At 36.3% G+C, this 14,913-nt stretch overlaps 1 protein-coding gene across 1 annotated transcript in view; it reads right to left on the reverse strand.

Moving 5' to 3' along the window:
• The window catches only part of LOC106883095 (transmembrane protein adipocyte-associated 1 homolog), a 26,608-nt gene extending 19,439 nt beyond the window's left edge, over positions 1–7,169 (reverse strand). Inside the window, exons 1-3 of the mRNA XM_014933986.2 lie at positions 7,059–7,169; positions 3,938–4,263; positions 2,697–2,829 (exon numbers count right to left, since the gene is read on the reverse strand). Of these exons, the coding sequence (XP_014789472.1) occupies positions 2,697–2,829; positions 3,938–4,212 (408 nt within the window). The 5' untranslated portion in view covers positions 4,213–4,263; positions 7,059–7,169. The remainder of the gene's footprint in view (positions 1–2,696; positions 2,830–3,937; positions 4,264–7,058) is intronic.
• Between the last annotated feature and the right edge of the window lie 7,744 nt (positions 7,170–14,913).

The raw sequence follows: 14,913 nt of genomic DNA on the forward strand, positions 1-14,913 counted from the left end.
AGCCTAGTCACCCGTATAGTTAACCAGGTGATACATGAAGGAGTCATACCCAATGACTGGTGTAGCAGCATCATAGTCAACTGCTACAAAGGTAAAGACAATGCTTTAGATACAAATAACTACAGAGGTATCAAGTTGTTGGATCAGGTAATGAAGGTCACGGAGAGAGTCATAGCCCAACTAATTAGGGAGAGAGTCAGTTTAAATGAGATAGTTTGGGTTCATGCCAGGGAAAAGCACCACTGATGCTATATTTCTGGTAAGACAGCTGCAGGAGAAATACCTAGCCAAAGATAAACCTCTGTACCTGGCTTTTGTTGATATGGAGAAAGCCTTTGACAGGGTCCCCCAATACCTTATCTGGTGGTCAATGAGGAAACTAGGGATAGATGAATGGTCAGTGAGAGCTGTGCAAGCCATGTACAAGGATGCTGTCAGTAAGGTGAGGGTTGGCAACAAGTACAGTGAAGAATTCTGAGTAGAGGTAGGGGTCCACCAAGGATCTGTCCTCAGTCCCCTCTTATTCATCATAGTCCACTCGGCAATAACAGAGGAATTCAAGACAGGATGGGAGCTCCTCTATGTTGATGACCTTGCTCTAATTGCTGAGTCACTATCAGAACTAGAGGAAAAGTTTCAGGTGTGGAAGCAAGGATTAGAATTGAAGGGCTTTAGAGTCAACTTAGCTAAAACCAAAGTCTTAATAAGTAGGAAGGCAGACAAATCACAAATCCCTTCAGGTAGATGGCCCTACTTGATCTGTAGAAGAGGCATAAGTAGAAACTCTATAAGATGTACCCAGTGTAAGCTATTGACACATAAGAGGTGCAGCAACACCAAAGGAAGGCTAACTGGGAAAATAGTTTTTGTATGTGGCAAATGCTCAGGGTCAATAAACACTGAAAATGTGCAGAGAACAGTTTCCGTCACATTCCAGGGAGAAAAACTACAAGTAGTTGATAGCTTCCGTTACCTAGGTGACCAAGTCAGTAGCAGGGGTAGATGCTCTAAAACTGTAGCTGCTAGAATAAGAATAGCCTGGGCAAAGTTCAGAGAGCTCCTACCTCTGCGGGTAACAAAGGGCCTCTCGCTCAGAGTAAAAGGTAGACTATATTACGCATGTGTACGAACTGCCATGCTACATGGCAGTGAAATATGGGCTGTGACTGCTGAGGACATGTGTAAGTTTGCAAGGAATGAAGCCAGTATACTCCGATGGATGTGTAATGTCAGTGTGCATACACGACAGAGTGTAAGCACCCTGAGAGAAAAGTTAGATTTAAGAAGCATCAGATGTGGTGTGCAAGAGAGACGACTGTGCTGGTATGGTCAGGTGTTGCGAATGAATGAGGACAGCTGTGTGAAAAAGTGTCACACCCTAGTAGTTGAGGGAATCTGTGGAAGAGGTAGACCCAGGAAAACCTAGAATGAGGTGGTGAAGCACGACCTTCGAACATTGGGCCTTACCAAGGCAATGACTAGTGACCGGGACCTTTGGAGATATGCTGTGCTTGAGAAGACCCAGCAAGCCAAATGAGTGTCAGTGGGTGTAACCAGCCCATTTATGAATGCCCCTCATTCATTGGACAATATACTTTGTTTGTGAAGACCTGTTGAGGCAAGTGAAATCAAAATTGCTGACGACAGTACCACCTGATTGGCACTCGTGCCAGTGGAATGTTAAAGGCACATCTGAATGTGGGGAGTAACTGGGCCACTTATGAGTACTCCTCATTTATTGGACAATGAACTTTGGTTGTGAAGACCTATTGAGGCAAGTGTAAACAAACCAGAACCGCCTGACTGGCCCTCATGTCAGTGGCACATAAAAAGCACCCACTACACTCTCGGAGTGGTTGGTGTTAGGAAGGGCATCCAGCTGTAGAAACTTTGCCAGACCAGATTGAGCTTGGTGCAACACGCATACATAAACACTATATATATAGTATTTGTGTAGTCCTAATAAATCAGGATTATTTACCCTGTGTGATGTAATGACAATAATACAAGCCTTCATTTAAAGGCTAGGTGAAGAGTGGTAGTTGTGACATCTGGTTTGTGACATCTGGTTTGTAACATCAAAGTAAAAGAATACAATCAGTTGTTGGCTGATGATTAAAACCCACTTCACCTATCCAGTAAAAAACTGAGTACAACCAACTCATGGTGAAGCATGGTTTGTGATGAAATGAATGCTTAATTGTACAGGTAATGGAACAATAACCCTGAAATATTCAGGTTGTCATGTTATACACTAACATTAATGTTCACCTTCACATTAAATAATTTCTATAAACCAAAGAATAATGTTATTCATGCGGCATAAACCAATTAACCAATTCATTTGTGATCCAACAAACTCATACCAAGTGTTCTTTAGTATATATCTACCAACTCACAACATATTTTACATCATCCGACATACTACAGTTTCCATGTACCAAGCAACAAGTCTCTCTCTCTCTCTTTCTCTCTCTCTCTCACTCTCTTGTATACACACACACATGAACATACACACAACTTCTTTCTCAATTAACTAGCACAGAGTCCATCTCCTGTCTTCATTGCTATACAAACACAGTAAACAGATTCAGTGCTCGGATTTTCTGACTGACCTTTGTTTTAAACAAAGTGTATCAAATATAAACAGGAATAACTAGATTTTGACAACAAACTGGAAAATACAAGGTACTTACCAAAGCATAAAAGACTAGAAATATTGGACTATTTTTATTCCGTAATTTGACAATAGCATTTCTGGACCGGAAGAAAAGGAAGATTAAAAATAATACATTTGGGATTAAAATTATCAAATCCCAAATTCGAACCCTGAAAAATAAATTAAAAATAGATCAAGCAAACAAAAGCAAATATGTAGCATTATTTAGGCTGAGTCAGAGCTAATATTAATGTCATTACAAACATAGTCGGAGTAGATTTATTCATGAAAAACCACAATCATTAAAGTCTATTCTGTTGCTTTTATCTAATTCTTATGATTCTGTCATTAAATCACAAGTCTGCTCAATCATATGCCTTGACTGTGTTTGAACATGTAAACTTTATTTTATGTAAGATTTCAATGTATCCATGGGATCTGTGAGCAAATGGATAAAAACATTGAAATTCTATGCAAGGTAAAGATCAATATATTTAATCCCAGACTAAGCTAAATATAACAAATACCAGTATCTGATATGAAATAGAGAGCAAGCTGATCACAATACAGTGTTAGTGTCACACAAAATATATCATTACCATTCTGCATTGCCAACTACCTGTAATAAAATATCAGATATCAAGGATCTTATGCCTCAACCAAATCCACTTTAGTTTCAAAATCTATTGAGCAGCTGCCAAATTTTTAAGTGGCAATCTCTCTCCCATAGATCTATTCAAGTAGAGTATAGTATGACAATACTATTACGTCATTGAAACCCTACAACTATAAATTATAACAGTACAGTATGTAAGAAATTACTCTCAACATGTCTTAAAAAAAAGAAAAAAACAAGGGATATATTGGATGGTCTAGTCCTACATAGATTGTGTCTAAGTAAGAGACAGAATGGTGAGGACTGGAATGCCTTGTATCACAGGTTTGCTGCATCAGGACTAACTTGGAACTAAAAATAGCAGCAACACTGCTACCACTGCAAATACTAACTGCATAAGCTTAGACACAATTGAATCATCATCATTATCTAATATGCATGGTCTCCCAAAATGTTTCCAAGTACTGGATCAGCTTGATGTCATGTGTCTAAGTCTACTTGAATACAGGTGAAAAGGTTATTTAATCACAGCAACAACAATTACTAATATGACACAGTTTTGAAGTAGAATATCAAGCAAATTGTTATGAAATAAAATGGAACAATGTATATGGCATTTAAAAATACTGAACACAATGATATAAATGTTTACACTTCCTAACCTCTCCTTTATATCTTTGTAAAGGACTTGTAAGCAAAATGGTTCTTCTTGGAAAGTTGTGTTAGCAAAGGGCTCAAAATTGGGAGTTGTGTGAGCATCAGTTGTTGATGTCGTCAGTGTGGTCATTGCTCCTGTTGTTACAACCGTGGAAGTCATTGTAGCATTGGTACTATCTAGATATTTCAGTGGACTGTTGGAGAAGAATACATGTGATGTAGCTGTTGCCTTGGCCATCATATGCACATTGAAACTGTCAAATTTCTTTGTGTCACCCATCTTTGTACTGCAGTATGTGTGCAGCTACAACTTCTTTCAACTCATTGCCCCCTAAAAGAAGTTTAAAAAAAAAAAATTATATATCAATTAAAATTTTCTTTTAAAATAAATTTATATTTGATGTACACTCACTCACATCATTCTCTAATATAATACAAAAGAAATATTTAATCCAGTAATACACAAATAATGAATGCAAACAAAAATAGCTTTTGACAATGAAATTCTGTGGGTTTTTGTATCAGGTGGATGATAGAATCAGTAGAGCATCAAACAAAATATACTGTGGTACTTTGTGAAATTCTTTTACATTCTGAGTTAAAATATTACTGAAAGCCACATTACATTTCATCTTTCCAAGGTCAATGTAATTGACAATATTTTAGAGATCAGTACCCCAGCATGACCAAAAACCAATGAAAGAAACCAGTAAAAGAGAAAAAAAAAACAGTATGCACTTCATGACTAATAGAACTAACAAAATCTGAAAGTGTATTGCCATAGAACTATATAACTCCATTTCGTTTAACTGATTTCATTTTACATAACTGAAATTTCTATTCCATTTCTTCTTGTGTGGGTAGCTGGTTTTATTTTATGTCCACCTTCTGTGATGATATGTGGAATAGAGCATATATGTTGAACTGTCCCGGGTTGCATACTTAATAAGCAAATAACATGGTTGAAAAGAAACATCTTGAAAAATAAAGCAATAATTTTTTTTTTATATGATTAAATTTCTTTGGCTTAATAATTAGTAATGAAAACAAGTGCATTTCCTAGCTTCTAAGACATCAGGAATGAGACAAATTAATCAATCAAGGAAACAAACATGACAAATCAGTCGCACCTAATTGCTTGGTGTTTGGAAGTTAGCTGTGAGGTGGGAGATAGGAAATTGGTTGCTGATTGGATGTTAGACGTGAAGTGGGAAAATGTGTTTAGTTATGTCAGTGTTATCAATTACTCCAGCTATCTATATCATACCAGATTAAATGTCAATGCTCATGTATAATACTCATAGAAGCAAAAGCAATTCCCAGTCAAATATTTCATACTTTATTTTTATCTGTGGTTGTTTAATTCCATGTGCAATTGTCCATCTATCTACCTGTATATTGGCTAGGATCAGTTAATCAATGTTCTTGAAATGTTGGTGGCAAACACTTTGATGTAAGAGACTTAAGGTCCTAGCAAGTCAAACAAATAATTCAATTCAAACTTCCAATTTTTGACTGAAGTTGCATAAGAAATATTCATGGGAAAAGCATGTACATCAAAACTTCACATTTCAAATAATCCAAGGCATTGTGGTTATTTGAAATGTGATATTATGATGTTCATATTTTCATTTTTCATTCTTTTACCAATTTCAGATGTTAGACTGCAGCCATGTTGCCACAGTACCTTTAAGGGTTTTATTACTGAGAAGGCTTAATATTTTGTCTGGGACTTGAATTATTAACCTTAGGAGAGGGGCAAGTAAATATGACCTGAGCATTAAAAGGACATAACTGAATATTGCATAGTTTTTTTTTAGTTCAACTCACTGCCATTTCTGCCATCATAGCCTATATAGGTGACAGGTTTCTGCACAATTTCCGTCTATGAAATTTAACTTGTGAATTTTCGGTTGACCTGACACTATAGCAGATATACATGATGCAGTGAGATATTCTTTAAGAAATCAACACCATTTTTCATAGAAGTATGAGGCCCCAGCATAGCTCAACTGGAACAGGCATAACCAAAAGTTATGATGTCCATGCATTAGAGGAATGTGTGCAAGATTACATATGTTTGTGGGTGTGTAAATGAAAATGGCAACAGCAATAATAAAGAGTAATTCTAGAAAAGCTATGTTGAGATTCCTGATAGGGAGTAATGAAAACTTTGCTTTCCAATACCAAGAAGGGTCTCATTAACAATGACCAAATAGTCAAAATTAAGAGGTCATATCTATCTTCTGACACATTAACAGGAATAGAGTAGAAAGAGTCACCACCTGATACCTGCCTCATAAGAAACATCAACTGGTATCAGCATCATCTATATTTCCCTAAGAAACTTTCTCATTATATGCTCAATAAATTCTACCATTGCACCACTGGTAGAATTCATTGTTAATATGTGTTACAGACTGAAAAGGATAACAACAGGAAGGGAAAACTGCACTGAAAATCATTTGTGTTCCACTTATCTTCAAGCTAAATATTTACCAGTGTTGCTATATCAAAAAACAGCAGGCAATATTGTCTCAGACAATAGCCGCTAAAGGTATATGTAACTAGACAATGTCTAGTTAACATTTTTTACACCAACCCACCTGTCACTTCACCTGGTTCTTTGATATAAACTTCATGTTTTAAAGTGATCTGAATCAAAATCTTCCATTAAAATTTCATGTTTATTTCTGTCCCAAATATCAGCTTAATATCACAAGGCTCAGTCATTAGAGCATTGGGCTCACAATCATGAGGTAATGAGTTCGATTTCTGGACCAGGCTGTGTACTGTGTTTTTGAGCAAGACATTTTATTTCACGTTCCAGTTCACTCATCTGTAGAAATGAGTTGCGATGTCACTGGGGTCAAACTGTATCAGCCCTTGGATAACATTGGTGGCATGGAAAGGGAAGGCTGGTATGCATGGGCAACTGTTGGTCTTCCATAAACAACCATATCTAGACTTGTGCCTCAGAGGGGAACTTTCTAGGTGCAATCTCATGGTCATTCATGACCAAATGGGGTCTTTACCCTTCTTTATTGCACACAAAATACACATACCAAACACATAGACAAGTACGTAGACACAGATGCAAATGCATGCACAGATAAGGATACACACCATAGAAAGACAGAATGGACTAAACAGCACAAGAGGAGACACATGGGATGGAGAGTTGCTGGAGAGGTCACAGGTTGTGTGATGAAAGATTTCAGACAATGGACACTAAAATAAAAATAATAATATAATAACAAAGCTGAAGTGAAGATCAAGCTGAAGCGAAGACCAAGTGCATGTGGTTAACTGGAAAAAAGAAAACTATGACCACACCCAAATATAACAATATTGACCAATTTATTTTACTAAGTCATTCATTACAAAATTATTTATGTTCCAAATATCAATTTAACACTGAATAGTTATTTTACCAAATCATTCATTGCAAAATTATTTTAAACAAAAGCATAATTTGACAGAAGTATAATAACGAAAGGCTTAAAATGAGTGTAGTATGTGTAAAGTATTAGACAATGTCTAGTTAACAAGTTTAATTATATTTCATCTTTTGCTTGTTTGTCATTTGACTGCAACCACACTGGGGCATCGCTTTGAAGTGTTTTAGTCAATCAAATCAACCCCAGAACTTTCTCTTTAAGCCTAATACTTATTTTATCAGTCTCTTTGCTGAACCACTAAGTTATGCAGATGTAAATACACCAACACCAGTTGTCAAGCAGTGGCGGGGGACAAACACAGAGACCAACACACACACACACACACGACAAGTTTCTTTCAGTTTCTACCTTCTGAATCCACTCACAAAGCTTTAGTTGGCCTGACACTATACTAAAAAAAAACCTGCCTGAGGTTCCATGAAGTGGAACTGAACCCAGAACAATATGGTTGGGAAGCAAGCTTCTTACTACACAGCTACACCTATCCACACAGCCATACCTGTATGTTAACTTTTCCTGAAATGTATCCAGGAAAATTCAACATTAAACTTGTAACTTAATCATAATATCAATGTTTTTTTTAATATTAAAGAAAATATGCAATCAACAAAAGTGAGCGTATTACATATATGTGCAGGGGTGTCTGTAAATAAAATCCCCAAAAGTCATGCTATTCAATTTACACAAGTCCCTCCATCAAAACATAATCACTCTTTTAAATCATATAAACAGTTCAACACAATAATGAATTATCTTTAGCAAGTTGGAAAATATATGTGCATCATATGAAACATCCCAATGATGGCTCAAAACATTATAGTCAAAAGCTCAACTAACCACTCCTTTTTCTGAGTTTCAATTCACTAATACATCCTTTTTGCTGCACTGAACCAATAAGCTGAATTCATAGAAAATATGACTACTTTAACTTTCAAAGTTAGTTAATAGACACTCCAATGTTGAATGAATGAAACAGAACTACAGGTTGCATCCCAAATGCATACACACGTGCATGCATGTAAGATAAGGCATATGCATGCATGTAAGGCACTGGAAGCTCCAATATGAACATTTCAGATTGCTTGGATGTCAATCTGAGGAGATGTACCAAGTGTGATAAACATCCAGTCAACATCATAGTGTTTGGAGTGATCACTAGTGATGGCAACGTTATTCCTCCATTCATCTTCCAACATGGCCTCAAACTCAACACAGAGGCCTGAAGGAGGTAGTGCTGCCCCAAGTCAAAAGGGTGGCTGCTGGAAGACCCTATGTTTGGCAACAGGGCTCTGTACCATGCCACACAAGTAGGAGAACACAGTCAAGGCTGTCAGACAATTTCTGCAACCACATCACCCCTAACATCTGGCCACCTAACTCCCCAGACTGCAACCCCTTCAATTATTATGTGCAGGGCACAGTTGAGTGAGAGACCAACAAAACTTCTAACACCAAAGATGAACTGAAGGTAAGAATTATGGCAGCATTCACCACCTTAAACAAGGAAAACGTCCAGAAGAGTTGCAGGAGATTCCAAAGTCGTCTGGAGGCCATGGTTGAAGTCAATGGCAATTTTATTAAATAAATTTACTCTTTAGAATTTCAAGATATTTTTATGTAATTTTGGTAAATATATCCGTTAAAATGAGATGTCAGTGTTATTTTCATTTTTGTGTAATTTAGACAACAGTTTATTCATCACACCCTGTATATACACATAATCATTTATTCCTTTGTCATCTTACTTTCTTTTATATATATATATCGTCAGTAAAACATAAATCCAAAAGAGAAGTACAATCTAAGTTATAAAGCAGTAGAGTATTTAGAGAAAGATAGTTATGGCCAGTTCATAGGGTTACCCAGGGTTTCGCGTCCATAAAGCGTTTAGCTTTACATGTCTCATCAGACCCTGACTATCTTTCTCTAAATATATTTATATATATTTTGCTTGGCATCTGCTTCAACAAATTCTGTGTGATCCATGCAAGCATAGAAAAGAATATGTTGAAATGATGATGATGATTATTTAAACAGACTGACTGAGATAGAGAAATGCTGTGGGGTTAAATTACTATCGACTGGATGTGTCAAGTGCTTATGAGATTTAAAACCAGTATCAGGTTTTAAAAAGATAAGCAGGAGAAACTGAACTAAACAGGCAAGCGATAAAAACAGTATAAGTACAGCTATCAGCAGATGAGGCCAGGGACATTATCCCAAGGATATCTTATATGCTCATATAATAATGTCCAATGTGTGTGTGTTAATATCTAACATAGAAGATGGGAAAATGTTGTAACATCACCAACAATATTTGAATGTCAGGTCTACTGTAAAATATATAGCTGTGCTAGCAGCTACACTAAAGCAAACATCACAATATTCACTGTCCAAATTAAGAGATTTAACCTAATCAGCTAAGATTATAAACCAATGTCCAGTCAACAAAAATCTTAGTCCACACAATATCTAGGTTTGGTATTAAACATTTACAAATGATGATATGGAAAATTATTTTTATGATCTACTGAGTAATGATCACAATTTCAGTATCACACACTCCATTGATGCCACACATCACTGATACTATCAAATAATGTCCAAGTATTAAGAACCATACTGCAAACAATACAAGTTACCATCCCTCTTTCTGTTATCTACAAAGACACCATAATAAACTAATGTTAGCTGTATCTATCCCAACTGCTCTGTGTAACTACTTTTATTCTTAAATCAATATCCACTGCCAAATCCATATATAATTTGTCTCACAATGAAATTAGGCCTCAAGAGGGGCATATTAATCAACCTGCTTTCTCTTCCTTCCAAAGATGCCAAGAGTAAACTGCAGAAGACTACTTATTGATTTCAAATTTTGGCAGGAGGCCAGCAACTTAAGGGGAGGAGTAAAATCAATTACATCAACCCCAGTACTGAACTGGTATGTATTTTATCGACCCTGAAAGGATGAAATGTAGTCGACCTCAGCAGAATTTGAACTCAGAACATAAATACAAACAAAATGCTGCTAAGCATTTTGCCCAGCATGCTTAAAATTCTGCTAGCTCACCATCTTAAAGACTGCTTATTAACATGTAAACAAGTATGAAATTAGACAAAACTCACATAATGGTATAAGGTTTTCGACAGCATAGGTCATAAGTGATATCCCCTCATGGGGCAAAATTTTCCAGCAAGACAAAATACTTATAAAATGACCCCAAATTATTAATAAGCCATGCTATATTGCTACACTAGTAGATATTTTTATTATTAGCAGAGGATAAGGCAGTGAGTTGGTAAAATCATTAGCATGTCAGGCAAATGCTCTTTAAATTCTGAGTTCAAATCTAACTTTGCCCTTCATCTTCTCAAAGTCCAAAAAGTACCAATTGAGCACAGAGGCTGATGTAATCAACTAACATCTTCCCTCAAAACCATTGGGCTTCTGCCAAAATTTTAAACAATTACTAGCAGTAGATGGCCTTTTATAGATCTGTGTACTTATATTTCATTGGGTGAAAGAGTATCAGATGCCTAATGTAAAAATTGGCAGTTTATTATACCATCACTACTTTGGTACTGTGTCCATAACAAAACTTTCAATGACCCAGTTCACCAAACTATAAGTGGGTACAATATAGTTGAATGATCATGAGAATGCTGCCCAAGTAACATACTGCACACATTACACAAAATCAAATCTATAGTTGTAACAAAATGGGGAGTGAAGAGAGTACAATCATGTCCAGAGGCAACACTGCACTCTACACAATTAACCACTCCAGGTCAAAGATATCATATAAGCTGTTGGCTGCCTGCCACAGGGGAGGTTTGATTAAAGCTGACCTGGAACTAAAGAGCAACATCACACATTATATACAAATGTACTGACTAACACTCAGCATGAAATGTTGAACGAGGTTAATAACCACAACAAATATTTAAAGGCCATCACCTAAGTAAAGCAGGGTTTAGTCTTGCAGAAGACCTTGACAGTCTTCATTTTTAACCATACTTTTTTTTAAAATTATTTTTTACTGGTTTCAGTCATTTGACTGCAGCCATCCAAGAGCACCGCCTCAAAGGGTATTTAGTCAAATGAATCGACCCCTGTACTTATTTCTTTTTAAAGCCTAGTACTTATTCCATCGGTCTCTTTTTGCCGAAACACCAAGTTACAGGGACATAAACACAGCAACAATGATTGTCAAGCAAGTGTTGGGACACACGGATATATATATATATATATATATATATATGATGAGCATCTTTCAGTTTTCACTCTCAAGGTTTTGGTCATCCCAAGGCTATAGTAGAAGAAACTTGCCCAAGATGCCACGCAATGGGACCGAACCTGGAACCATGTGGTTGGGAAGCAAGCTTCTTACCACACAGCCACAGCTGTGCCCATACTCATCATGGTTCCAATATTGAAGCAGTATTTTACAGCTGGACCCTCTTGCTGACACCAACCCCTTTAACTTTTGATTAACAAGCAGGGAGGGATAAGATGTGCCTATTCTAAAACCGGAGATAACGAATAGTATAGAATGTTATACTGACACTTCTATCAGTGTTTAATGAATAGGCAATTAATGAAACAAAAATATTTCATTTTCTAAACCAGTAGAATTAGTTATTAGTAACCCTTGATCTGCTGGCAGAACAACCAATTCATAAAGGGAGAGGTGGAATGTGGGGGTAATAACAATGTTATTGTTAAAGTAGCTATCACATGTTCAACAGCTAACTTGAAACAATTGTTTTCATACTTTTAGGGCAAGTGAGAAAACTATCTGTGTGCATCTCTCTCTCTGTACACACACACACACACATATATATATATATATATATATATATATATATATACATATATATATACACACACACACATACATACATACATTCTGTATAGCTAATAAAGTTATGTAACAATAACATAATTATACTTGCTAACAAGACCAGATACAGAAACAATTTCTAAAAAAAAACCATGTATTATAATGTTTTTGACTTGGATTAAAATTTTTATGAGTATAAGAGATAAAACATGCAATTATATATTTACACACTTTTGTGTGTGTGTACACACACACACACACATATATGCATATTCACCTTAGTGCCTACATATGCACACATATTCTGTAACTGATTCCTTTACACATTTCTATGAAAGGTGTAGTCTTGTCATTTCACATACACTATATATAAATATGCACATCGTCAAATTCAAATATACAGTTAAACATTATCGCAGTCAATATTATCTATAAGACCTCCCCCAACATGTGGAAGTGTGAGAGATCTTGGTGACTCTCTAAGTATAATTAAAAGATTCGTGCAGCTGGAAATTTTTCGGGGTTTGTTGTTTTTTAGCAGTGGGGGATGGGCTTGTTTTTGGCTTTTTGTTTTAAAGCTTGTCTCATTTACAAAAACTGTGGCATCTACAAATCATTAGTTGCTGGGATATTATAATTTTAATAAGTCTTAATGTATATAAGAAGAGGTTTGAAATCCCAAGTGAGCATGTACAATCTCTTGACAATCCTTTTTTGATAATTATACATTGTTTGAAGGCACGTGTCTCAGTGGTATTCAGCTCACAATTCTAAGGTCATGAGTTCAATTCTTGGTGACGCATTGTGTCCTTGAGCAAGACATTTTATTTGACACTGCCCCAGTCCACTCACCTGACAAAAATACGTTGTATCTATATTTCAAAGAGCCAGCATTGTCAAATTCTCACATGGTCATGCTGAATCTCCCTACGAACTGCATTAAGGGTATACATGTCTGTGGAATGCTCAACCACTTGCACGTTAATTTCACAAGCAGACTGTTTGGTTGATCAGATCAACTGGAATTCTCATCATTGTAACCAACAGAGTGCCAGTAGTAGGTAACATTGTTTGATGAGCACATCTCTACCTTTCCAAATACAAATTAAAATAATCTTGAAACAAAATAATTTCAAGAATAAATTAAATAAATCTCAGAACAAATTAACTATTCAAATATAACATAAGATCTGTTTATGTTATTAATCTTTGAACTTAGATTGCTTTGTTTTAAATTGGAATTTATTTCATCATTTGACTTCAGCCTACAATTGCTGTATTTACTTATGGATAACAAAAGTCACCTTCAATATAACAACAGTTTGTGTCAAGCTACATGTACCAATATTTCATGATGTGTCAAAGAGAGAAGCTAGTGGAAGCCATACAAGAAGTCTGCACTTGTATGCACATCCTGTCCACCACTGAATGATTAAAACACTGGCAATCCATAATTGCAGTACATCAGTGCTAAGAAGACAACAGTATATAAGTGAAGATCATATATTTGCACCATGGAGGGTCTCCATGGCAAACTCAAGAAGTTAAAACATAAACAAATGAAGTCACTTGTTGAGTGGTTAAACAAATGCCCACAATAAATAATCTATCTTTTACTCGTTTTAGTCATTAGACTACAGCCATGCTGGGGCACCACCTTGAAGAATATTTTAGTTAAATAAATCAAACCCAGTACTTATTTTTTGTTAAGCATGGTGTTTATTCTATTGTTCTCTTTTGCCAAACTAAGTTACAGGGATGTAAACACACCAACACCAGTTGTCAAACGGGAGTGGGGAACTGACACAAACACAGACACATATATAAAACCCATGCTAGCTTGAAAGGTGGACATAAAACGATGATGATGAGATATATATATATATATATATATATATATATATATGTATCATCACTGTTTAACGTCCATCTTCCATGCATGCATGGGTACGACAGAAGCCAGTCAAGTAGAAAAACTACCTTAGGCTACTGTGTCTGTTTTGGCAGAGTTTTTACAGCTGGATGCCCTTCCAAATATATATATAACAGGTATCTTTCAGTTTCTGTCTACCAAATCCACTTACAAGGCTTTGGTTGGCCTAAGGCTATACTAGAAAACACTTGCCTATGGTGCCATGCAGTGGAACTGAACCCAAAACCACGTGGTTGGGAAGCAAACTTTTTACCACACAGCCATCCCTGTGCCTAATGAAGAACTTTTTAAAACATTTACATTCAATGAATAGACTGATTGTACATCTTTATTCAAGTATAATACATACCCTTTTTCTAGATCTTTAAAACTAAAAATTAGGGGTGCATGTTAAACACAAAAACTGAATGCCCTGGTCCTAAGTGCATGGTCATATTTGGAACAGCATTACCAGGAGAACATTGTATCTATTGTCCAAACTAACCAATGCTTAAATCATAATAATAACATTAAATTTTTCACACACACATACACACATCATCATCATCATCGTTTAACGTCCGCTTTCCATGCTAGCATGGGTTGGACGATTTGACTGAGGACTGGTGAAACCGGATGGCAACACCAGGCTCCAGTCTAATTTGGCAGAGTTTCTACAGCTGGATGCCCTTCCTAACACCAACCACTCAGAGAGTGTAGTGGGTGCTTTTACGTGTTACCCGCACGAAAACGGTCACGCT

This window comes from Octopus bimaculoides, chromosome 11, assembly GCF_001194135.2.
Source record: "Octopus bimaculoides isolate UCB-OBI-ISO-001 chromosome 11, ASM119413v2, whole genome shotgun sequence".
Taxonomy (NCBI): domain Eukaryota; kingdom Metazoa; phylum Mollusca; class Cephalopoda; order Octopoda; family Octopodidae; genus Octopus; species Octopus bimaculoides.